Raw genomic sequence first — 23,886 nt, forward strand, 5'->3', positions numbered from 1 at the left:
CTCTCAGGTCTCTCCAGATCATCCCCTCTTATCACACGGGGAAACCGAGGCTTCCAGTGGTTAACTGACTTATCCAGCATCTGGTGGTAAGTGATCAGCTGGGCTTCTGGCAGGGTTCTTTTGAAATTTGGATGAATGAGTGAATACATAATGTTTGTATAAGTGGTAAGACGGATGGATGGATGGATGGATGGATGGATGGATGGATGGATGGATGGATAAGTGAGTGGATGGGTAGATAGATGGATAAGTGAATGGATGGCTGGATGATGGATGGATGGGTGTATGGATGGATAGGTGAGTTGATGGATGATTGGATGGATGGGTGGGTGGGTGGACGATGGATGGTTGGATGGATGATGGATGGATGGAGGATGGATGGATGGGTGTATGGATGGATAAGTGAGTGCATGGGTGGATAGATGGATAGGTGAATGGATGGCTGGATGATGGATGGATGGTCGGATGCATGATGGATGGATGGGTGTATGGATGGACAGGTGAGTTGATGGATGATTGGATGGGTGGGTGGGTGGATGATGGGTGGATGGATGGAGGATGAATGGATGGATGTATGGATGGATAGGTGAGTCGACGGATGGCTGGATGGGAGTGTAGGTGGAGAGACGGGCAGCTGGATGGATTTCTCCTGAGGATCAAGTTTTCAGGTTGGACGCAGTCTCCTTGCTGATTGTTGTTGATTACGCACAGTGGGGTTCCTTGGGCTCCTCATGTGGTTCCCGAAGCAGCTGACCAGCAGCTGGGAGGCAGGTCTGGCAGCCCCAGCTGTGCTGCTTACCCTCTGCCCTGCCCCAGCCATCATCAGCATGGTCCATCTTTATCTTTTCTCTGGACTTTGACCCACCCCCTCCCCTGGGGGAGAAGCCCACCTGCCTTAACCCTGCTGCCCTCAGAGTCATGTCCCCTTCTGGTGCTTGGGGACCAACTCATGGGCCCACCTGCCCTTCCGCTCATCGCCCCTGGTGTCTGCTGCAGCCACACCTCCTGTCCAGGAGTGTCCGTGCGGCCCATCTGTGACCTCCTTGGTAGGACAACCTGCAGTCTCTTACTGGGGTTTAACGCATCAGGCACTTCTGAGCACCCACTACTGCACCCCCCAACCAGGGATGGGGGCATGGAGATGGTGTAGATATAGCCCTGTGTTGCATGGCTCCCAGGCCAGCCTGGGTGATGGTCAGATGCAGAGGTGATAACTGCCATCAAAGCTTCAGTGACAGAGCCGGCGGGGGGCAGAGAGGGGGAGCTTCGTCTGTTTTCCTTCCCTGATCCTCCTAGCAGCCCCGTGTGGTGGGCCCCACCCGGCCATCGCTCAGTGCAGACATGGCAGGTGCATCGGGGGAGATCCAAACACTGTTTGCGGAGGTCTGGGGAGAGGAGGCCTTCTGAGCCTGGTGTGGGGTGCCCCCCTGGAGCGCCTGCCCTCTGCTGACCCCAAGCCTCTTCTGAACCCTTGAGTCCAGGTGGAGTGGCCCCAAGGGACACTTCCCTATTGCCGAGGGACCGAGTCCCCTTGGTTACCAGGACTCACGGTCCCCTGGCCTGGGAGCCGGAGAGGAGACCCCTGATGATGTTCAGCCCCTTGTGGCAAAGGCGCTGTCTCCCCGCCGAGCTCCCAGTAAGGCTGAGTTGAGGCACATTGAACGGATGGATCTTCCTCCTGACGCAGAAGGTGGGCGGGACGTCCTCGCAGGCGGGAACTCTGAGGGCTGCTCTACTTTTCCCGGGTCTTTTCCACCACAGGCGGGTGGCCCAGATTGTCCTTCCTCTGTGCGTCAGCTGCCTTGCCAACTGTCACCTCTGGACCAGAGGCGGTCACACAACCTGGCTCTTGCAGGCGTCGCAGCTCTGGGCTCCTGGGGTGTTAGGGGATCAGTGATATCCATCCAGAGGATGGTGGGTTTTCCCATCTGTGCACGTCGATCTGTAGCCGGCTGGGTGGGGAGAAGGAAGTGGGGAGGGACAGGAAGGCCGCCGGGCAGGGCTGCCTGGTGGTGCCAGAGTTGACAGGGGCACCTGTTTCCCAGGATGCTGTGACCTCCGTCTGTGGCTTCAACTTGGTCAGGGAAGGCTGGGGTCGAGGAGGCCGGAGAGAGGGCATCCCTGGGGACAGGAGAGCATGAGGACTGTGGCTTGTCCACTCTCTGTGTCTCTGAGCCCAGGCGAGCACCTGGGAAAGGTCACATGCCCGCCCTCTGCTCCGTGTGGTTTAGGGAGAGCTCTGAGCTTTGGGGTCGGGCAGGCAGATCTGACGGTCGATCCTTCTCACCTGACTAGAATAAATTAGGGTGTAAACTGAGCATGTCCCGCGTGTAGACATGGGTTCCTGTGGCCAGCTCATCACCATGAGCGAAAAAGTAAAAAGCATGGCAAAATACAGCACAGTCATGCTTCCGTGAATTCTCACAAGCGTAAAGCAGACCATACGTTATGTATCAGGGGTGCTGACGTGGGTAAAGCACAGCACAAAAGGAACATGGGGGGTTCGCGTTAAATCCCGAAAGTGAACGGTCACATCATATTCTAGAATATTCCCTGCAAGCCTGCTTCACACCTCAAGGTGAGAACTTCGTCCTTGCAGGAAGCTCCAGCTCCCTGTGTGGGCTCCCAGGCCACGGCATCTGTAGTTCCAAAGGAGAACCATAGTTGAGGACCCCACCCTTCACGGCCATGAATTTGTGACATGAGTGGCCCCCCTCCCGAGACTCAGATGTGGCTCCCTGACTCGGGAACCTTCCTCAAGTATTATTAATATTCCTTTTCCCCGTGGCGGGTTGTCCTCTTGGGGAGACACCAGCCGGCCGTGAATGCTTTTCTTGTCTTTCTGACCAGGAGGCTCTGGACCATCACCCCTGAATCCCTGCCCAGGTTCATCCACATGCCTGGGTTTTTTCTAAAGACCCCACATGGAAGGAGAGCTCAGCATGACTCCTCCAGATTACGAGTGATAAGAACGTGCTCTCGGGCTCCCCCGGTGGCGCAGTGGTTGCGAGTCCGCCTGCCGATGCGGGGGACGCGGGTTCGCGCCCCGGTCCGGGAAGATCCCACACGTCGCGGAGCGGCTGGGCCCGTGAGCCGTGGCCGCTGAGCCTGCGCGTCCGGAGCCCGTGCTCCGCAACGGGAGAGGCCGCAGCAGTGAGAGGCCCGCGTAGCGCCAAGAAAAAATAAATAAATAAAATAAAATAAAAAAGAACGTGCTCTCTTCTCTCCAGAAGGAGTCACCCGGGCCACCCATCAACCGTCACAGTGACATGGGAATGTCGTCACGGAAAACCACTTTGCACGTTTCTCTGGGAACGTGTGCTTCTCTCTCACTCTCTGTCTCTCTGTCTCTCTTATATCCCACGGTTGGGCCCCATTAAGTTAGATGTCCATGCTCACTGTCAGGCAGGGAAGTTGACCTAGAAACACACGCTCTTTGTGATATAGTCACATAAAACAGGAAAGAATTAAAGTCCCACTTGTGAAATGTCACCAGGGCAGCTGGGCGTGGGCTGCCTGCACAGCGATAATGCAGGCTTTCGCCAGTAGGTTTTGGGTGTTTCCTCACATGGTGTGGCTGGCGCTCACAGTGAGACAGAAAATGGCAGAGACCCAGGGCCTCCCTTGATTGCTGCCTCCACTGGAGTTTTTCTTAAACTGAAACATGCACATAAAACTTACCATCTTACCCATTTTTACGCATGCAGTTCAGTGGCATTAAGTACATTCACGTTGTCGTGCGACCATCCGCACCATCCATCTCCATCTTCCCCATCTTCCTAAACTGACAAAAGGCAAACTCCCCCTCCCTCTCCGCCAGCCCCTGGCCCCCACCATCCTGCTTATGAATTTCAGTACACCAGGTACCTGCCCTAAGTGGAATCACTCATTATCTGTCCTTCTGTGACTGTCTTCCTTTATTTAGCATAACGTCCTCAAATTTCATTCATGTTGTCACCTGTGCCAGAATTTCCTCCCTCTTTAAGGCTGAATAATATTCCATTGTGTGGATGGACCACATTTGGGGTATCCGTTCATCCATCAGTGGAGACTTGGGTCGTTTCCATCTTTTGAGAATAATGCTGCTATGCACGTGGGTGTGCAAATATCCGTTTGAGGCCATGCCTTCACTTCTTTGGGGTACCTGCCCAGAAATAGAACTGCCAGAATTACCTAAGTCTTTTAAGCACTAATGCTGCCCCCCGGGGCCTTTTCACGTCTCCAGGCCCGTCTAGAATCAGGAGCTCCGATGTGACTGCTCGGGGCTCAGCGTTTGTTATGAACAGATGGGCCAAGGGTCTGGAGTGTGCCCTGCTCTGTCTCTCAGGCCGTGACCCTCCCTCTCTGTCTCTGCCCCCCTCTCACCTGCAGTCCGGCTTTCCTGCCAGGCGCCAACAAGGATGCGCTCTCGGCCTTCGAGTACCCGGGGCCCAAGAGGAAGCTGTACAGCGCGGTCCCCGGGAGGCTCTTCGTTGTCGTCAAGCCCTACCAGCCCCAGGTCGATGGTGAGATCCCCCTTCACCGTGGCGACAGGGTCAAAGGTCAGTGTCCATTCTGCTTCCAGGGCGGGGTCAGGCTGGGGGCCCTCAGCCCCAGTTTATCCCCGTTGGGGTGTCGGTGTCCAGGGCATTGCTTCCGCGGGGCCCCCTGTGGAAAATACGGAGCCCTGGGAGGGCAGAACGGAGACTACAGTGATGCTCATGGCCGCGGCGACTCTATTGTCCATTGGGAAGGGTAGCACGTGACTATCTGGGACGGGAGTCCACTGCAGAGAAAAGTAGGGGAGGGGCAGGCGAGGGCGGCGACGGGCAGCTCTTTTGCGTCTGGAAAACCTCCCAGGGCCTCAGGAGGAGGTGGGAGGTGGTGCTGGGATGCGGCCGAGCACAGGTCGGACTCAGACGCGTCTCGGGGCTCAGGGAGGGGCATCCAGGTGGATGGTTCAGCCTGGGGGTCTGCGACATTCCAAGGAAGGAGATCCACCAGGTTATAGGGAAGGATGCCCAAAGCAGAATCCTGGGAAATGTGGGTGAAAAGCCTTGAGGGCCTCCATGCGTGCCAGGAGTTAGACCAGGGGCAGTACCAGCGATGGGAGCCAGCGACGGTTTCTAAGCAGGAAGATGAGGTGTATGAGGCCCTTAGGGAAGATGGGTTTAGTGCAGGCACGTGCAGGAGGTTGGCAGTGGCTCTAGAGGAGCCCTGTGGCGCTGGAGGCCACACGAGGCGGGTAGAGAAGTGACAGGTGTGGGCTGCAGGCCACATGGGGGCAGCTGAGCTCACCAGGTGGAGCAGGAAAGGGCACTGTCGCTGCAGGGCAGCTTTCGGAAGATGCACGGCAGGGGCAAGAAAGTATGCCCCTTAGGGGTCAGTCGGTCAGGTTCAAATCCATCTGGCCCTGAGCTGGTGATGACCTGCTGCTTCCTCCGTACCGTGCAGTAATCTGGCCAACATCCGCTGGGTTTTACAAGTTTCCGAGGACAGCTGGAGACCCATTCTCTCTTTCAACTCCTTCTTGGTAGTCCAGCTGCCTGGAAACTTGACCATCTGGTGGCACCAGCATGTCCCAGGGGCTCTGTTTATTTTATTCCCATCATTTTTTTTTTAACCTTAGGTCGTTTCTATTGGTCTATTTTCAGGTTCACTTGCTTTTTCCTTTGAAATGCCCCCTTCACTGTTAAGTCCGTCTTGTGAATTTTTTAATTTCAGAAACGACACGTTTAAGTTCTAGGGTTTCCATGTGTATTTTTTTATAGTTTCTATTTGCCAAGACTTCCTATTGCCCTGTTGACATTTTCACTCTTTGGATGTGCATTGCTGTTTTACAACATCGTGGACGGGTGTCATCGTCCCTCTAAAATCCCCGTCTGTAGTCCCACCATGAGCGTCATTTTGGTGTCAGGCTCACGTGGTTTTCTCTCCTCTGGAGGATGGGCCCCATCCTCTTGGGTCTTTGCGTGTCCGGTAATCTTCTGTTGCGTTTTGGACATCAGGAGGTTAGGTTGTGGAGATTTTGGCTTCAGTTCATTCTTTCTTTCTTTTTGGAGGGTTGCCTGGGTGACAGCTCAGGCCCCGACTTGAGCGGAGCTGCTCTGCATCTTTTCAGAGAGGTGGGTGCCCTGAGTTGGCCACCCCTCCCTGGCTGTTTCCCTCGTGAGGACACCCCGACTCTCTTCAGGGCGCCTGGTTTCCTGGCTCCATCCTTCTGGTTCTTTAGGCCACTCAGAGCGCAGGTTTTTCCTCATGTGCCCCTCCTCTGCCAGCCCTGCTGTGGGGACCATACTTAGTCCAGGCTACAAGCCGTGGAGAAGGGGCTTCCCTATCCAGCTCTGCTCCCCTCTCCCCCCGGGCAAGCATGCATCCCACCAGGCCTGTCTACTTCTGTCCGCGTTCTGTACCTTTTTGCATCATATTCAGGGTTTATAGATGCCTTCTGGGGTGGGGTCCACTTGGGTCTTTGAGCATCATACCCATAAGTCCCTGATTGTCCCTATGTAGTTTAACACAGTATTTTTGTTAACTTTTAAATTATAAACATTCAAATTATAAATATAAGCACTCACATGACCTGCAATTTGGAATTTTAATACCAAAGAGCACCAGGTCTTGCTGCCCAGCCCAGCTCTGAAATCTGCTGAGCCCACACCCCTGGGCTTTCGTCCCCCATGTGTCCATCCATCCACCTTGCTGTCACCCCCAGGCCCGTGGAGGGCTTCAGGCTGAGCTGGGAAGAGCCTGGGGAGCCTTCCCGGTGACCCAGTTACCGGTCACTTCATATCTGGGGGCCACGTGTCCTTGTCCACACATCAGAGATCATAACAGAGGAGATACGGGTGGAGACTTGTTAGCACCTGCTGTTTACCAGGCACCCTGCTTGGGGACGTCACACGTTTTTCCTTGTAAACCTCATAGCAACTGTGGGCCGAAGGTGTCAGATCCCATTGTGTGAGTCAGCACGGGCTGCTGTAACAAGGCTCCCCAGACTGGGCAGTTTAAACCTCGGGATTTACTGTCTCCCGTCCGGGAGGCTGGAATCCGAGACCCAGGTGTGGGCAGGGCTGGGTCCTCCCGAGGCCTCTCTCCCTGGCGTGTAGACGGCCGTCTCCTCCCTGCGTCCTCGCGGGGTCGCCCCTCTGTGTGTGTCTGTGTCCTGACCTCCTCTTCCTATAAGGACCCCAGTCCTGTGGGGTTAGAACCCACCCTTGTGACCTCATTTTACCTTAATCACCTCTTTAAAGACCCCCATCTTCAAACACAGCCACATTCTGAGGTTCTGGGGGTTAGGACTGCCACATAGGGGTTTGGAGAGGACGCCATCCAGCCCACGCAGGGGCTCAGTTCAGGTCGTGGCGAGGAGGAGCTCCATGGCTGCCTCGGTGCCCTGACTGTGCTGTGAGACCGGGCAACCTGTCCCAACATGGTCTCTGGGCTGCTGAAGGACTGGGCGCCGCCCGGATGGAATTTGGACTCCATTGTAACTTTTAAAGACCCCATCTCCAAGCACAGTCACAATCTCAGCTGCTGGGGGTCAGGACTCCAACAGAGGAATACCAGGGACAGGATCCAGCCCATAAAAGACCCCTGTCTAAGTTACATGGTAACTTGGGGCAAGGCTCTCACAGCTGCCTACCTGGGGATGGGGATTTCGGTCTAGTTTGTCTGGACTGCAAGCCCAGCCCCCTTTGTCTCTCTGAGTCGCTCACCCCTGCGGTCGGCTTGGTGCCAGCGTCACTTGGCTGTGCCCAAGGCTGTGCCCAAGTGTGTGCCCTTGACATTGCCTGGAGAGACGAGAGGCAGATGCACGGTCCCCACCACGAGTTTCTACGTGGACCCTTGGCGGTCAGCCAGGCCGCTCCAGTAGCTGGACAGCGCCCGGGCAGGTCCCTGTCCTCCACTCGCCATCCAGGGCAGCGCTCCGAGACGACCCTCTCACATCCGGGTTCCGTTGGGCTGCCGTGGTGTACATCCCCGTCAGCTGGGCTGCGCTGAGCGTAAGGGGCCAGCACTGATTTTTGGAGAAAACGGTTCAAGCGATTATGATCTTAGTGGTCCTCAGGGAGGTTGCCTGTCTGTTCCCTTTAGGCCATTTCTTCAAATTGTTAGGCAAAGACTTCTAAAGCTGAGGTACTCTGTGCTGTTGACCTTCAAAGCTCACGGGTCCAGGTGTCCTTATCTGGCCTTTGAGATTAAGATGAGGGATGGAAGGAGACGTTTCTGTGGCCATGATCTCTTCTCCGCAGTTCTGGTGCCTGGGGGTCCTGAGTAATTTACAGAAGGTTAAGATGTGCAGAGATTATACTAACCTCCCACTGCACAGATACACTCTGAGGGAGCCAGGGCTTTGGGGTGGAGGTGTGCCCCCAGCCCAGCATCACAGGCCTAAGAGACAGAGACCCGCCCCTACCTTACCCCTGCCAGCCTGACCCTTACAACCAAAATATTTGTCCAAGCAGTGCCTGGGCAGCACTTGGGACCTCGTGTCTGTGGGTTTGCATTGTTCACCCACGCTCGGCATCGGTCCAGTTTAAAAATGAATATGCTTCATCCCCCCAGTGGGTGTCTGTGAGGCCCTCTGTGCACCCAGCACTGAGCCAAGGAAGGGGGAAACCCAGCGCCCCTCAGCCCTGCAGGCAGGGCAGCTGTGTCTGTCCCACGACCCTTGACTTTGCATTTTCACTGTGCAGTGGCCCCCCTGCTGCTTGCGGCACCAACATAATCCTCAGGTCCTTCATTGATAAGCCAGCCAGAAGCCCGGGACTGCCCGTGGGGCGTCGGCCAGCCTGCCCTGGCACTTCAAGTCCAGGTAGTATCTTGTAGCTGCCAGGCAGGCTGCTTCCGTGTCTCCTGCTGTGAATTCTCTGTTCTCAAACGAATTTCAAAGGTCCTGAGGGCCTGGACTCTTGGCCTGTCCTCCCCCAGCTCCAGAGGGGCCGACACGACCTCATGGTGGCGTCTCTTCATCAGGGTGGCCTGTCCCCCGACTTTGACACCTGAAATAACTGATGGTGGGGTCTCGGAGGTCCCACTCTCCCGTCTCAGCTGGGACCCGAGAGACGGGACACAGTGGCCACACGCCGAGTGCTGTGAGATACGAGGACGCCAGGACGCCCGGCGCTGACATCCTATCCCCCAGGCCTAACGGGCAGAGGGGACCTGGGGGCTCAGAGGCTCTGCAGTGCCCCCTCCGAGGGACACTCTGCCAGGCCCCTCGTCTACGGCTGAAGGGAGGCATGGTCAGCCAGCAAATGGACCAGAGCCGCCGGCCCCTCCTCCCTGCATCCACACCCCGCGCCCTCCAAGCCCCGCCCACTAACCCCTCCCCCTTTCCCCATCTGTCTCTAGTTCTGAGCATCGGCGAAGGGGGCTTCTGGGAAGGCAGCGCCCGCGGCCACATCGGATGGTTCCCAGCCGAGTGTGTGGAGGAGGTCCAGTGCAAGCCCAAGGACAGCCAGGCAGGTAAGGCAGACCCCACCCCCGTCCGTCCACCTCTGTCCGGCCTGGGGTCGGCGTCGTTGCTGACATAGAGCGCGCGGTAGGTACGGGCAGGTGTGCGGTTACCGAGAAAGGATGAGTTTCGGACCGAGGGCTTCTCTGATCCTCCGAGCGGTGGACGCCATCCCACTGGGCTTTGTCCAAACCAGAAATCGGTTGCAGGGCAGCCTGGAAGCTTTGCGTTGAAACGCTGGTCTATGCATGTGCCAGGAAACTTGGAGCGTGCGTTCTAGCCGTCGGAAAAGGGCTTTGGGGGGAGGGTAAATGCTTGAAACTGCTTTATCGATCTCTCACGCTGACATCATAAACAGGCAGCTTCGCGTTACCCCGCCGGCCCCTGCCGTGCCCTCCCTGAGGACTCGAGGTTTGCTGTCTCAGTGAAGACTGCTCGAAACAGGCCTGTGCTCTAAGCAGGTCTGAGGCACATCACTGCAGCCCCTCGCAGAACTCCCAGACACAGCCCCTAATGACGCTTGTCCTGAAAGCGATTGCCAAAAGATTGGATTGATTGAAATGGTAGGAGGAAACCACTTATATAAAACGGTATGAGAGACAAATAGGAGAGGTGGAGACACACAAAGCACTAGGTTCTCCTAAGAGCCTGGTCTACGCGTGCCCTGCTGGCTTCTGGTAGAATCCCAGACCCATGGTGCATGTGTCAGAAGTGGCCACGTTCGCTTTGTGGCCGGTGGCTTTGCTGCATCCTTGGGCAGTCTCATCATGGTGCCAGTTGGGCTGTGTTCCTTTCCGGAACCTCTGGGGAACAGTTCATTGCTTTGCCTTTTCCAGGTTCTGGAGGTCACAGCACCCCTTGGCTGGGGGCCCCTCCTCTGTCCTCAGAGTCTGCAGTCGTGGGCCAGGTCTCAGGCCGCATCTCTCTGACTCTCCCTTTTGCCTCCTCTTCCTACCGCTTTTAGGTCTCATGTGATCAGACTGGCCCCACCTGGAGGACCCAGGTCAGGCTAAACTAATTAGAAAGCTTAATTCCCTCTTGCCTTGTAAGGTCATGTACTCACAGGCACGGGGGATTCGAACATGGGCATCTTTTGGGGGGGGACCATCCTCTGTCTACTAAGGATGGTAAATATGAACACGGTTAACTCTGCTAATGGTGTGGATTATTGGCCAGAGGAGGGAGGCACCGCTGTGACCCGGGGTGGAGTGGGGTGGAGTGGGGTGGAGGGAGAGAACGGTGCAAAGGAGATGGGATTTGAGCTGGATTTTAGGGTGGGGGAGAGTCCAGAGTGGTTCCTATTGGGTTCTGTTTGCCTTGGGCTTTCTGAGATCGTGACTTAACATCGTCTTTTATAAAGGTGTGGTTTACGTGCGGTAAGAAATGCACAGGTTACGGAAGAGTCCAGTGCGTTTTGACAAACGTCTCCTCCTGTGTCTCCACCTGCAATTAAGAGGTGAAACCTGTCCATCACCCCAGAAAGGTCTCTCAGGCCACTTTCCAGTCACCCACCTCCCAACAGGAGGCAACCACGGTTCTGATTTTGTTACCGAACCGAATTTGGGTTCATTCACCCAACGTGCAGCCAAGCCAATCTGCTAATACCAGGTTGTGGTGAGGGAAGAGGCCAGTGCTCATTGCACGTGTCCGATGTGAGGCCGGCAAGGAGAATGGGCAGCTTATGCTCAAAAGCCCCAAACGCCCTGGAGGCTCTCAGGGAAGGGTTTTGAAAGGTAGTCTGAGCGAGAGAGTCATGGGGTATGTGATCGGCTCGTGCACAATTCGCCGATTGATTGGTGGTGAGGTAACAAGGTGATGTTTCAGGAATCTCAATCATCAACCTTCTGGTTCCGTTCAGTCTGGGGTCTCCGTGCTGGTGGTCAGCGTACAATTAACTTTCTCCACCTGGTGGGCATTTTAGCCTCTGCAAAACAGCTCAGGGACGTGACTCAGGATATCCTCCATAGCCCCTGAGGAGGAACTAAAGGTCTTTGACTTTGTTTTACGGCTAATCTATTATTATTTTGTCTTGCTTGACTGTTTCCCTTTGGTGTTGCACTTCTCTGATTACGTTTGCTCTTTGGAACTCGGGGAGGGCCTGGGAAGCTAAAGCTTTTCTACCAACAAGAGGCAAAGCTACACGAGGGGTGGGGGTGGGGGGTGGGTTCTGTCTCCAGGAAGTCCCCACAGGGTCCTGCTCGGTTTCAATTTGTCACCAGAGATCAGTTTAGCCTGCTGTTGAATTTCAGAGCTGGAACCTACAGCACACTCCTGAGCCTGGTGTCTTCCACGCAGCTGAATGCTATTGCCGGGCTGTAGATCAGTGCTCTGTAGATTTTTGCTGCCAGAGAAGAGTGTTTGGCTGTATATTTATACCCCAGTATGTTTATTCATGCTCCTGGTGATGGATGCTTAGATTGCTTCTCAATCTGGGCTCGTCACTTAAGCTGCCATGAACATTTTTGTGTGAGTCTTTCTCCAGACGTGTTTTCCTTTCTCTTGGAGAAACACCGAGGTGTGGAACTACCGGGTCACAAGGTAGGAGTGTGTTTAATTTTATAAGAAACCGCCAAACAGTTGTCCAAACTGCTGTGCCTTCTTGTACTCCCAGCCCCCAGTGTGTGTGCATTCCAGTGGCTCCACTTCTCGGTGACATTTGGTAACACCCGTCTGTTTAATTTCAGCCATTCTTAATGGCGGTGGAGAATCTCTTACTGCGGGTATAATTTGCACTTTTCTGATGACTACTGTTATTACACACCTTTTCGTGTGCTTTCTTACCTTACGTATGGCTTCTCTTGAGAAGTGTTGGTTCAAGTCTTTTGTCCATTTTTAATTGGGCTGTTTATCTTTCCATCATTGGCTTGTAGGAGTCCTTTACAGAGTCTGCTTATCAGTACTCGGTTAGATATATGTTGAACATATTTCTCCCAGCCTGTGACTTAGCCTTTTCAGTGCTGTGTCTTTTAACAAGGTTTTTAAATTTTTTAAATGAAGTCCAATTTCTCCATTCTTTGCTTTCACAATTAGCACTTTTTATAGCGCCTGTTTTTTTAATGTTGAAAACTGTGTTGAATATACATAGAATCCAGAAGATGGCAGAAAATATTTTTTAAATGTTTCCATGCAGCAAGCTCCTTCCATACAGAGTTGGCTGGTTTGAGCCCTGAGACGCTTTCTCTTTTGTGTAGGACCACTTTTATAGACTGTAAAGTGAACATTTAGCTGGCAGGTCTCACTCACGTGCACTAAATGACAGGTGAATGATTCCAGGAAGAACCAGCAGGATGGAGAAACCTGCTCGGGGCACTTTATGCCTGTGAGTGGGACCACCTGGTTTCTCGCCGCCTGATGACAGAGATCAGAGGCCAAGGGTAGCCAAGAGCAGACTGAAACGGTGGCACCTGATCGTTGGCTGATTCGTTGATAATAAGCTCCACTCGGTTCCACGAAGAGCGTGGTGGTTATTTATTTAACAAGTGATGCACTTGCTCATTTAACCTTGGTTCTGATTTCTTAGGACCATGTGTGTTTCCAACAGGCATTCCTCCGTGGAAAAAGCCTCATCCGGCCTGTGGAATGAGCAGGGCAGGAAGTAAGCCCGTGATTTACACGCAAGCACCCACGTCTCAGCACCAGGCTGGGTGCTGAGAACTTCTAACGCGCTGTGCTCTGTCCTAGCCCCACATCCGGGCAGCCTCCCTACGGAGTGCCCGGCGTGGGGTCCTGGAGTCCCACCACCACTGATTAATCCTGGCGCGCGTCCTCCCGGAGTGATGGGGACTCAGGGCCGGCCCAGGCTCCTTCTCAGTTCCGCTGCCTCCCAGCTGGCACGGGTGACTCAACGGCTCTGCATAGGTTTCTTCACCTGGGAAGGACGTGAAGGTGATGTGTGCACAGGGTCAGGGGGAAGGAGCATAGCTGTAGGATTTTTTGTTTCTGTGCAGGAGAGACGGAGGTGAGTCCCGATTTATAAAAACTCACCTCTTTGCGTGCATCAGCCCAGAGAATCGACAGCAAGGTGCCACGGGTGACGATGTTACTGTGTGTGCGTGGAGGGTGGAAATTTGGAGGAAATGGGCAGTTAATTATGTACACGCCCCTCCCCGCACACCCTTCGCACGTTTATCATGGGTATCTACAGGGTTGGTGCCCCGATAACAGTGGTGTAGTACCAGCCGCCTCGATGCTCTCTGAGGGCATGTGGTACCCTGGACAGCAGGAGTGGGTCCTTATCATGCTTGCTTGTCCCACCTCCACCCAACCCTGTGGGTCTTGGTCTAACAGCCCCTCCCCACTGCATTCAATAGGTGACCACCACCAAGGTGACCACAGAGAGGACTGGCCGGCTCTTGAGTTCCATGAGGCCACCCTCCTCCGCCAGAGCAGCAGGGAGGAGCGAAAAGCTGATAGGAAATAGCAATTCCACCTAGTCGCCCTTGGCATTGGGGAGGTGCTCAGGTCCTCATACCAGTTCTGTGTCTACATGAAAGTTGTCCTGGCCCAGCCCCCTGCCCCACTGCTGCAAACACCTGCACAGTCTCGCTCACCCTTAGGAGGGAGCTGGGGCCATGGTACAGGCCCTTCTCCACAGCACGGTGGGATGCCCAGCCCTTCGGGGACCCCTCTGCTGATAGCGAGATCCCTGCTCTTTGAGCCCCACCCAGAATCCAAACGGTCCCTGAAGCTCAGACGGCTCTTTGAGCGTTTGTTTCCTCGCTCCCAGCGAACGGGAATCCAGCTCATCTTTGGTTTCAGTTGCCATGACCTGATGGGAACGATGCCCAAGGCCACGGCTGGCCTTCACCTTCAGCACAGAGCGCCCCGTGTGACCCAGACCCAAGCGACCCCGCCCCCGCAAGGTGTTGAGTGAAGCCCAGGGTCTCCCGCAACCCCTGAGCCAGGGGGGCTGCTCTGGGCCGCCTTCTGGAGCCTCCCCCGCTGGACACCCCAAGGCCCACCAGAGGCCTCCCTTTACCCCACCACAGGGTTCACCCCAAAACTCTCAGTTGCCATCTTCAGGCCGCCTCAAGTTTGGGGGCGGGATGGTGAGCGGACATGGGGCCCAACAGCCCCGGCCCAGGTCCTCCCAGGAGTCTGTCCTGGCACGGAAGCCCCCTCCGGCGGCAGCATGCCCTGACGTCCTCCCTTCCAGCCCATCAGGCCCGCAGCCTGGGTCCAGCCCGGGGGCTCAAGGGCTACGCCGGGGTCTGGGCTGGGCTGGGCAGAGGTATCCTGCAGGCCTGGAGGCTTTATTCTCTGGCCGGCTCACCTCTCCGGCTGGCCCCTGGGAACCCTGGGCTAGATCCAGGTCCAGCATTGGGAGAGAGGGAAATTGGGTCTCCCCTGCCTCCTCTGCAGATGTCCCAGGACTGGCCCTGATTAGGTTGACTTGGGTCATATGTAGAACCATTCTCTGCCGCTGGGTGATGGGTGTGCTCGTGCGACTTGCCGGGCCTGGGCAGGGCTGCGGGAGGAGGGCAATGCCAAGGCCAGTCTGGTGCTTGACCAGCAAAAGAGCGGGGCTGGGCTTCTGCGGGCACGACTGCAGCCTCCCCTTCAGCTGGGAGGCCAAAGAGTCTGGACTCTTTGGCCAGGGGCGGAGGCCACTGCTGTGACCCGCCTTCACCCTGGGAGACAAGGTAGGGGTGGGAGGTGTCACCGCACCTCCGGGCAGCTCTGGTTGGAGCCACGGGGCAGCAGCCAGCGCGGTCCCCGCTATGAAACAGGCGTCCCATTAGTCACGGTGCGTGTGAACTGTCTGCGACATATCACAGTGGGCACGGTCGGTTCCAAAATGGAATGTTTTTGTTATCTTTAGGACATTTAAAAATACAGGCAAACGGCTCTATTAGCACAACTGTAATTTAAAATATTAATAAGAGACAAAAGAGCCGGCTTCCGAAGGAGTTCGCTGCTCCCTAGCGGAACATAAAATCAATATGGGAATTCATTGTCCTGGCTGCTAATGACTGTGTTTTTGTTAAACAACCGTGGCAGAAGCATACGGCCTCCCCCCTTCTTTCTTTTACGCCATTTTATTAAAATACACTTGGAGCCTCGCCGCCTTGGTGTGTGTGCTGTTGTCTCCAGGCAGCTGCTCTGTGTTTTAAATACCGGTTTCCACGCTCGGGCTCACCCCCGAAATAGATATCTGCCAGGTCTGTCTGCTTCCGTCGAGAGGATTCAGTCCTTGACGTCACTCTGGGACCCAGGCCCTCTCCCCTCCCCGCAGCAGCGATGGCCTGCCCCTGGTTACCATGGCAACCTGCTGATGCTGGTACCAGCCCTGCCCTGCTTCCCCACGGCCCCTCCTGATGCTACAGGATGTGGTGTCTGCAGCTCTGTCCCCAGTGACCTTGCACAGTGGTGGTCACTACGGGCCAGTGTTCTGGGGGGAGGGGGGCGGGTGTCACCGAGATTCTCACGGGGGTGGGGGACACTCTTAACTCCCACCCTGGGTCACCTGTGTGGATGGCAGTGGGCAGGAAAGGGCTGCCATGACAAAATACCACAGACGGGGGGCTTAAACAACAGATATTTACCTCCCAGAGTTCTGGAGGCTGGAATCTGAGATCCAGGTGTGGGCAGGGCTCCTGAGGCCTCTCTCCTTGGCGTGTAGACGGCTGTCTTCTCTCCGTGTCCTAACGTGGCCTTTATTTGTGCTGGCACATTCCTGGTGTCTCTCCCTCTTCTTGTAAGGACACCTGTTCTGTTGGATGAGGGTCTACACTTACGACCTCATTTAACTCTAATCAGCTCCCTACAAACCGTATTTCCAAATACAGTCGTGGTGGGGGTTAGGGCATCAACACACAGACCTGGGGACACAGTTCGTTCTGTGATGTGGTGAAGAGTGGTCGCCATGTGCCACGTGCTCTGCTCCACATGGGACTTTGCAGACACCTCCCCCTACCCCCCCGCCGCCCTCCTGTCACACAGTCCCATCCCCAGGGGGGCCGTTCTTCTGTCTGAGTCGAGGGCAGTGACTGTGCTCTCTGTCCCGAGCCTGTTCCCTGCCCAGGCTGCACGCTGACCCACCAGCACTTGGAAGCCTCTCAGGGTCAGCCCCAGGGCTGTCCTCTGCTCTGGGGCAGATTTCATCAGTACACTTGGTGCAAGCCAACGGGATGGAAGGAGAGGGGCCGTAAGTTAGTTTGTAAATACGGTTTGTAAGGTCAGTTGACCAAGGTGTATTGTCCTCTGTGAGGGCAAAGAACCAGGAGGATACAACAGGTTCACATTGGTGTTCCCCATACTGGACGTGGGGCCTGAAATGGAGCAGGTGCTGAGAAAGTATTTCTGGGGTAGATGAGTGGATGGGGGAGTGGATGGGTGAATGGGCAGATGGGTGAAGGTTTGGGTGGATGGATGGATGGACAGATGGACGGACGGATGGAGAGATGGAGGGATGGGTGGATGGATGGACGGACAGATGGCTGGATGAAGAGATGGATGGCTGGGTGGATGGACACATGGACGGACGGACAGGTAGATGGGTGGACCTTGCATGAGGGTGGTGTCAATACCCATTCTCCCTCTCACACACAGCTCAACCCAATTCCAGTCGTGCAGCCTCTCCCACTTTAAACCTCCCCAGCTCTACTGGATGAGATCTCTTTAAAACCATGCAGTTTGCGGACAGCAGGGAAGGCAGTGGGCTACTATGATACCTAAGAAAAGACCAGCATCGTTGACATCCCAGGCCAGGGTGTCTTCGGGTCTGGCTGCTGGAGATTGTTCAGGGAGCAGTCCCTTCAACTGACCCAGAGGCACAGTGGCCTCCGTCTCTGCCTGTCCTCCCGCCTGCAAATACAGGGAACTGGACCTCCAGCCCACCCCGCAGAGCTGGCAGAGTGGCGCTGGGGTTAGGGCATCCTGCTGGAGCAGTCGACTGCCCCATCCCCCTTGTCCATGTCATGAGTGACTTGGCCTCTTGGGGGCCCCAGAAGACAGGTGTTGTCATGCCCTGCAAGAGGTGGGATGAATGAGCAGCTCCCAGTATGTGCAGGTGGCCACTGACCTGCCATCTGTCATTCTAGTGAGGACAGACCCGCGGCCTCTCCCTGGGCACACGGTTTAGGGATGGTTAGCCAGGCCAGGAGCCCCCCTCTAGCTGGGACACAGACAGGACCCAAGGGCTACACCCCCAGAGTGAGCCGTGGCTCATTTTGGAGAACGGAAGCATCATATGGTGCTCTGTTATTGAGTTAAGATGTTGTTTCTGACTCCTCTGAAATAGACGATAGGAAACAGATCCGGGGATAATGAATAAACATTGGCTTATGGGGGCTGCATGCTGGGAAAGATGAACTCTCACGCTGGCAGATTAAATGTAAGACATGCATATGTAAAGGAGATGTGTAAGGGCCAGCCTCCTGCTTCAACAAATCATACAGCCAAGGAGAGCATCTGGGAAGACGTTCTGAATATCCCCTGTCCCCAGCCGGGCAGGGTCTGTGGGCTTGGGGGTGCCAGGAGGGGGAGGAGCCCGGGTTCCTAGAGGACCTGGCACCAGGGAGCCCGGGAGACAGGGCAGGAAGTGGCAGCTTGGGCACCATCCACAGACGTAAATCGAGAGTTAGCACTCGTGTTCAGCAAATGCAGCTTCCAGAAGCTTCCAAGTGGTTAAACAAGGGACTTCCCTGGTGGTCCAGTGGTTAGGACTCCGCACTTCCACTGCAGGGGGCATGGGTTCGATCCCTGGTCGGGGAACGAGGATCCCACATGCCACGCGGCGCAGCAAAAAAAAAAAGTGTTTAGTCAAATCAGGTGTAAGATCAGTGCTGGACTGTCAAACCTTTTCTGCCTCATTTTACTCCCTCTACGACCTGAAGGACTTCAGACATGGCACCCACCTTTCCGTCTCCTTAAACTGAGATGAACTTCTCAAACCGTAAGACTTACCCTTTTAAAGTGTAGAATTCAGTGGTTTTTAGTGTAGTCTCAAGGTTGTGCAAACATCACCACTATCTAATTCCAGAACATTTTCATCACCCCCGAAAGAAACCTGTCCCATTAGCAATCACTCCCCATTCCCCACTTTCCCCGGCCCCTAGCAGTCATTCATTACTTCCTATCTCCACGGATTTGCCCATCCTGGACGTTTCCTATAAATGGAAGGCTACTATATGCAGTCTTTGGTGACTGACTTGCTTTAGCGTAATGTTTTCAAGGTTCATCCGTATTGCAGCAGGTGTCAGAATTTCATTTCTTTTTCAGGCTGGATAATATTTCCTTGTAGACCACGTTTTGTTGATCCATTCATCAGTTGATGGACATTTGGGTTTCTGCTTTTTGGCTTTTGAGTTAGTACTGCTGTGAATATTTGTGTAAAAGTTTCGGTTTGAACACTTGTTTTCAGTTCTTTGGGCACACCTAGGAGTGGAATTTGCTGGGTCACGTGGTAACTGTTTCACCTTTCTTTCTTTTTTTTCTTTTTTTTTTTTTTTGCGGTACGCGGGCCTCTCACTGTCGTGGCCTCTCCCGTTGCGGAGCACAGGCTACGGACACGCAGGCTCAGCAGCCATGGCTCACGGGCCCAGCCGCTCCGCGGCATGGGGGATCCTCCCGGACCGGGGCACAAACCCGTGTCCCCTGCATCGGCAGGTGGACTCTCAACCACTGCGCCACCAGGGAAGCCCGTTGAACATCTTTTTATGTGCTTATTGGCCGTTTGTGTATAATCTTTGGAGAGGCATTCGCTTTTTAAATTAACATGTTATCATACTCGTCGTGTCTGGTCCTGCAGTGAATTTGGAAAACATAGAAAGGTATAAAGAAAACAAAAATCACTCACAGTCCTACCCCACATTGATAATCCCCACCCTAAATTTTGGTCCTTCTTTGAATAAAAATGCATATTAAACAAAGTTGAATGCATCCTTTTAAATTATGGATCCTACTTTTTCTCTTTCCCAAGTGACAAAGGACATGGTGTCATGGATTGAAAACGGTCTTCTGAAACACCATTTCTGGAAGCCGTCGTGGTTGAGCCATTGATGGACAGTGTCCATCACTGATGCCATTGATGTGACATTGACATGACTCTGGCTATCCAGCTATCCACTTTGCCATTACAAGTAGCACTTCAGCGAGCAGCCTCACAATTTTTTTTTTTTTTTTTTGGCTTCTTTTTTTTGGCAAATAACCGAGTGAATGAAACAGTAAATACACTTGAATGCCTTCATCTTCATCTTCCTGTATCTACCTATCAGAAGAAAAAAAAATAAACAAACAAAAGAAACCTGTCTCCAGATTTTAACACCACTCCATTCAGGAATCTGTCTTTTTGGAATAAACTTCCCTCCACTCTGCCCCCACCAAACACCGCATCTGCACTACATGACACAAAAAACTCGATACTATAGAACATCCTCCATAGCACTGAGTACCTTTTATGATACCTGTTATAGTCTATTTTTTATATTATTTGAATATTTCTTTCAGCCCTACAGTATTATGACCTCTTGATATCTTTTTCACAACCTAATATGCGGATTCTTAACCACTGCGCCACCAGGGAAGTCCCACAATGTAAAAGCTCTGTGTCCATGTCCTCAGGATGCGTTGCCTTTAATCAGCTTGCCCTGGTACATTGCCCAGCGTGAAGCCACCTCTTCTCTGTCTTCAGCCCTAGAACTGCACTGACGTCCGGGACAGACATCTGACTGTATCCCATCTATCTCCTTCAGGGAGTCCCCAAGAGTCCTCTCGGGGTGCAGCTCTCTGCAGCTCCCTAAAGACAGGACCTGCCTACAGCCCTTGGGGCAGGGGACTTGGGGACATAGAATACACCTTTTCTCAAATCAGCAGGGACTGGCTCCAGGGGCAGGTGAGGCCCACCGCTGCACAGGCCCTCACCTCTTTAACGCTCCCAAGTCGCCATCCCGGAATTCTTCATCCTTTTTGCACACCCTCCCCACCCCACCCCCATTTTCATTTTGCATTGGGTCCCTAAACTTCCCTAGAGGCTCTGCTGACTTGGATATGCCACCACCTGCCTCCACCTGGTGCCCGAGGGCATGCGTTTTGTGCTTATACTCAGAGATCGTCACCCTCTAGAGGGCTGCCATCTTTAAACAAAGGCGCCTTGTTTTGAAAACATCCAGGGTTTCCTAATTCCTGATGGCACAGACTGCAGCGCATTGGGAGTTTTTCCTGCAGCTCAGCTGAGGTTGGGATTTGATGCACCCTCCAACCTCCCCCCGCCCAAGGATAGGGCTCTAAACTCGGCTCAGCAGTGGCCGTGCTGACCACCGTGGGCCAGGCTGACCTGCACCGTGGACCACCTGCTAGGATGAGCGCGGAGCGGTAGCCAGGCTGCAAAAGCCTGTTGCGACTGGACACAGGCTCCGGTGCCCCCCTGCAGCGGGAGCCCCGGCTCCAGGTTGTCTCCGTTAGAGATTCGTGTTGAGAAATCATGGCCGAATGCAGCCAGATCCCCCAGGAACGTGGTCCAACTCGGCACAGCTGTTGACTGTGGCGAATGTGCCCCAGCGGCCCCTGCTTATTTAGCCGAGATGCAAATATGCCCTTCACCCGAATCCAGAAGGTTCTCAGTTTGCCCTCCATGTGTGCAGAGGAGCCGCCCCTGGGCTTCTCCGTGGGCCCCCCCACCCCACCCCGGGCTGAGCACCTTCCTTTGTCAGGTGCCCAGGGAGCCAGCTGCCCTTGCATTTTTAGCACTAGCCAGTGGGGAGTGTGGCCCCAGAGCGCGCCCCAGCCTCCGTGTCTCTGAACAGTGCCCTCTGCCCGTGGGGCTGCCCGCATCCCTCCCTCCCCTCCTTTCAGGACCAGTGGAGGGTCCCCCGAGCCTGTTAACCCCTGGGGTGCTGTGTGGGGAGGAGGGACTGAACTCGGAGCAGGGAGGACTCTTTGGGAGCCTCTTTCTAAGGAGAGGGAAGGCCCACCTTCTGATTAGTGCTAAGAAAACTGACACCAAGGTCACTCTCCTTGTCACCGCAGTGCTTCTGGTTTGCAAATGGTTACAGCTTCTCAAAGTGCCGGTTCTTTTTCCCAAGTGTCTTTTGCGGGATACAAAGGGCCCATTTTACAGAGGAGGACACTACAGGTTAGGTAACTTCCTGGCAGTCACGCTGGGACCCGGGCTCACTGGCCTTCTCAGCACGATGACGTCCATCCAAATGGGTCTTTTAGGGCCAGCAGTGGGGGAGGGGGAGGGGTTGTCAAATCATTTAGCCGGACAGCTAATCAGGACAGTGCCTGACCATGACCTTGATGGGCTCTGGAAGTTCCCACCCAAGCAGATCAGTAGCCATGTTAGCAGTCGCCCCGAGGGCCTCCCCAAGCCTGCATCGTGTTCCTAGATTTTATTATTGGGGCAGGGGGTGGGCTGGGCTGGTGGCTCTATTTCCCGGAAGGACACCCGAGGAAAGAACAGGAGAGGCCGAGCTCTGATCCCACATGGGGGATACTGGAGTGGAAACTAGAACTTTCTCTCTCCCCTAGACCAGAGCTTTATCTGACCTGATCCCCCATTGCACGCTGCCCATCAGAGATGGGGGCCCAGGTCGTGCCACCCGCCTGCTGTGACATGCCACCCAGAGGTCACACCCTCACAGTGGTCCCCTCCGTGACCCGCGTCGGGGTGGGAAATGGGGGCAGCCTCGTGCCTGCAGCCCCCTGGGTCTGCAGGACGCCATGTGTGTTGGAGCCTCTCCCACTGGCACAGATCCGAGCATTGGGGGCAGGGGTCACAGACCTCAGTGAGGGTCAATGAGAGCTGAACACACACACGTACACACGCACGCCTGCATGGTGCACCATACGTGTGCACACGTGGTCACATGTGTGTGCATACACGCAGTGCCGTGGACTCTTCCAGAGGTTCAAGGAGCCCCCGCCAAGGGCCCCGGCTGCGCGGTGTGTCCCTTGAACACCCACTCAGGTAAACGTGCAGCTCCCGCTTGGCTTCGGGGCCGAGCTGTCCTTGAGCCCTGGCACAGAGACAGAAGCCCAGCGATGATCTGACCCACTTCTTATTCCTGAAGCTCCCGGCTTTTCTCGTGGACGCTCCTAGAAGGAGTCTCACTGCCAGGGAGACCGCATCATTTACCATCCAAACGGGGACACTTGTGAGAGCAAAGAAGGGCAGCTGGCATCACTTGCCAGCTGCCAGGTGCACGGGGCTGCCCTACTTACTGCCGGGAACAGAGGCCTGGCGGGTCCGGGTGTTAGGACATGCTCTGCCGGTACAGGAGACCGGAGCCCCGGGGCCAGTCATTCACCCCCTCGTTCATTCATTCACCCCGACCCCCTCGCACTGGCCGACACCTGGGGTGGGGGGCCTGGATTCCACAGAGGAGAGCCCACCCCTGAGTAGCGAGGGGAAAGAGGGACTTTTAACCAGGGTGAACCCCGCAGGGAGCCCCAGAGGCTCAGGGTGGCAGCACCCAGCACCCCGGGTGCTCAGCACGGCGCCCTCTGCTGCCACACTGGAGACCTGCCTCCCGGACACTGGCAGGGACTTGGCACCGACAGGACAAGTCCAGGTCCTGGGGCACTGCTTGGCCGAATGGGGCCAGGTCTGTCACCTTTGGACTCGTGTCCAGTGACCCTTCATGTCTGAGGGTCATGCTTTCACCCTCAGGGTCTGCCTGGAGGGGCTCCCCGCAGGGGCAGAGCTGCTGGGATGTCCGTGGCTCTGCAGTGGTGGGCACCCCGGCTTGGCCCAGTGACCTGGGGACGTCACCTGCCCTCTCCGTGCTCGTTCCCTTCGCCTGCAGATGGTCCTGCTGGGCCTGGCGAGAACTCACGTGACCCCCGTAGAGGCACCTGGCGTCTCCTCGTGGCGCAGGGGCCCCGGTCCATTGCTGCACGGCAGTCAGGGTCCAGCCGCAGAGTGGCCTCCTGGGCCCAGGGTGACCCGCTGCGTCCCCCAGTGTGGCCGGGACTCGCACCGTGCACACCAGGGCAGGCCAGCCGGGCGCCAGCAGCGGCCCTGCCGCCGGGTTTGCGGCGCAGGCGGTGGGGGGCGTGAAGCTTCCTCCCCAAGGCCCGCGCAGCCAGCGTGGGCCCCGGGCTCTGCTCCTGAGCGTGAGCTCTTTTCCTCCTGGCAAAAGCCCTGCTTCTCCACCAAGCCTGATCCAAGGGCCGCCTCCCCCCGGAAGCTCTCCCTGCCTCTTGCCGTCCTAGCAGCAAGCGTGGTGCGTTCGGCTGTCTGCTGTTTGCAGCCTGCGAGCTCTGCGTACAGGGCTCTGCACAGGCTCCGTGAATCCGGGATGGCGGGTCACAGAGGCCCAGGGGGCAGAGGGAAGGCCCCCTCTCCCTCCTCCCTCTCGGAGCTCCCCAAGGCCTGAGGCTTCTGCAGCCCTGCTCTCCCGCCCAGGAAACCCCCCCACCCATGGCCGCTCCCTCCCTTTGCTTGTTGAGCCAATCAGGAGCGCAGTGTGGTGCCCGCCCACTCGGGAGATGGGGGGGGGGGG

At 55.6% G+C, this 23,886-nt stretch overlaps 1 protein-coding gene across 1 annotated transcript in view; it reads left to right on the forward strand.

Moving 5' to 3' along the window:
* Nucleotides 1-23,886, forward strand: part of SHANK2 (SH3 and multiple ankyrin repeat domains 2) — a 474,374-nt gene that overhangs the window by 195,147 nt on the left and 255,341 nt on the right. Inside the window, exons 11-12 of the mRNA XM_007466013.1 lie at nt 4,372-4,541; nt 9,337-9,450. Of these exons, the coding sequence (XP_007466075.1) occupies nt 4,372-4,541; nt 9,337-9,450 (284 nt within the window). The remainder of the gene's footprint in view (nt 1-4,371; nt 4,542-9,336; nt 9,451-23,886) is intronic.

The sequence above is a fragment of the Lipotes vexillifer genome, unplaced genomic scaffold (genome assembly GCF_000442215.2).
Source record: "Lipotes vexillifer unplaced genomic scaffold, Lipotes_vexillifer_v1.1 scaffold1094, whole genome shotgun sequence".
In the NCBI taxonomy this organism is placed as follows: domain Eukaryota; kingdom Metazoa; phylum Chordata; class Mammalia; order Artiodactyla; family Lipotidae; genus Lipotes; species Lipotes vexillifer.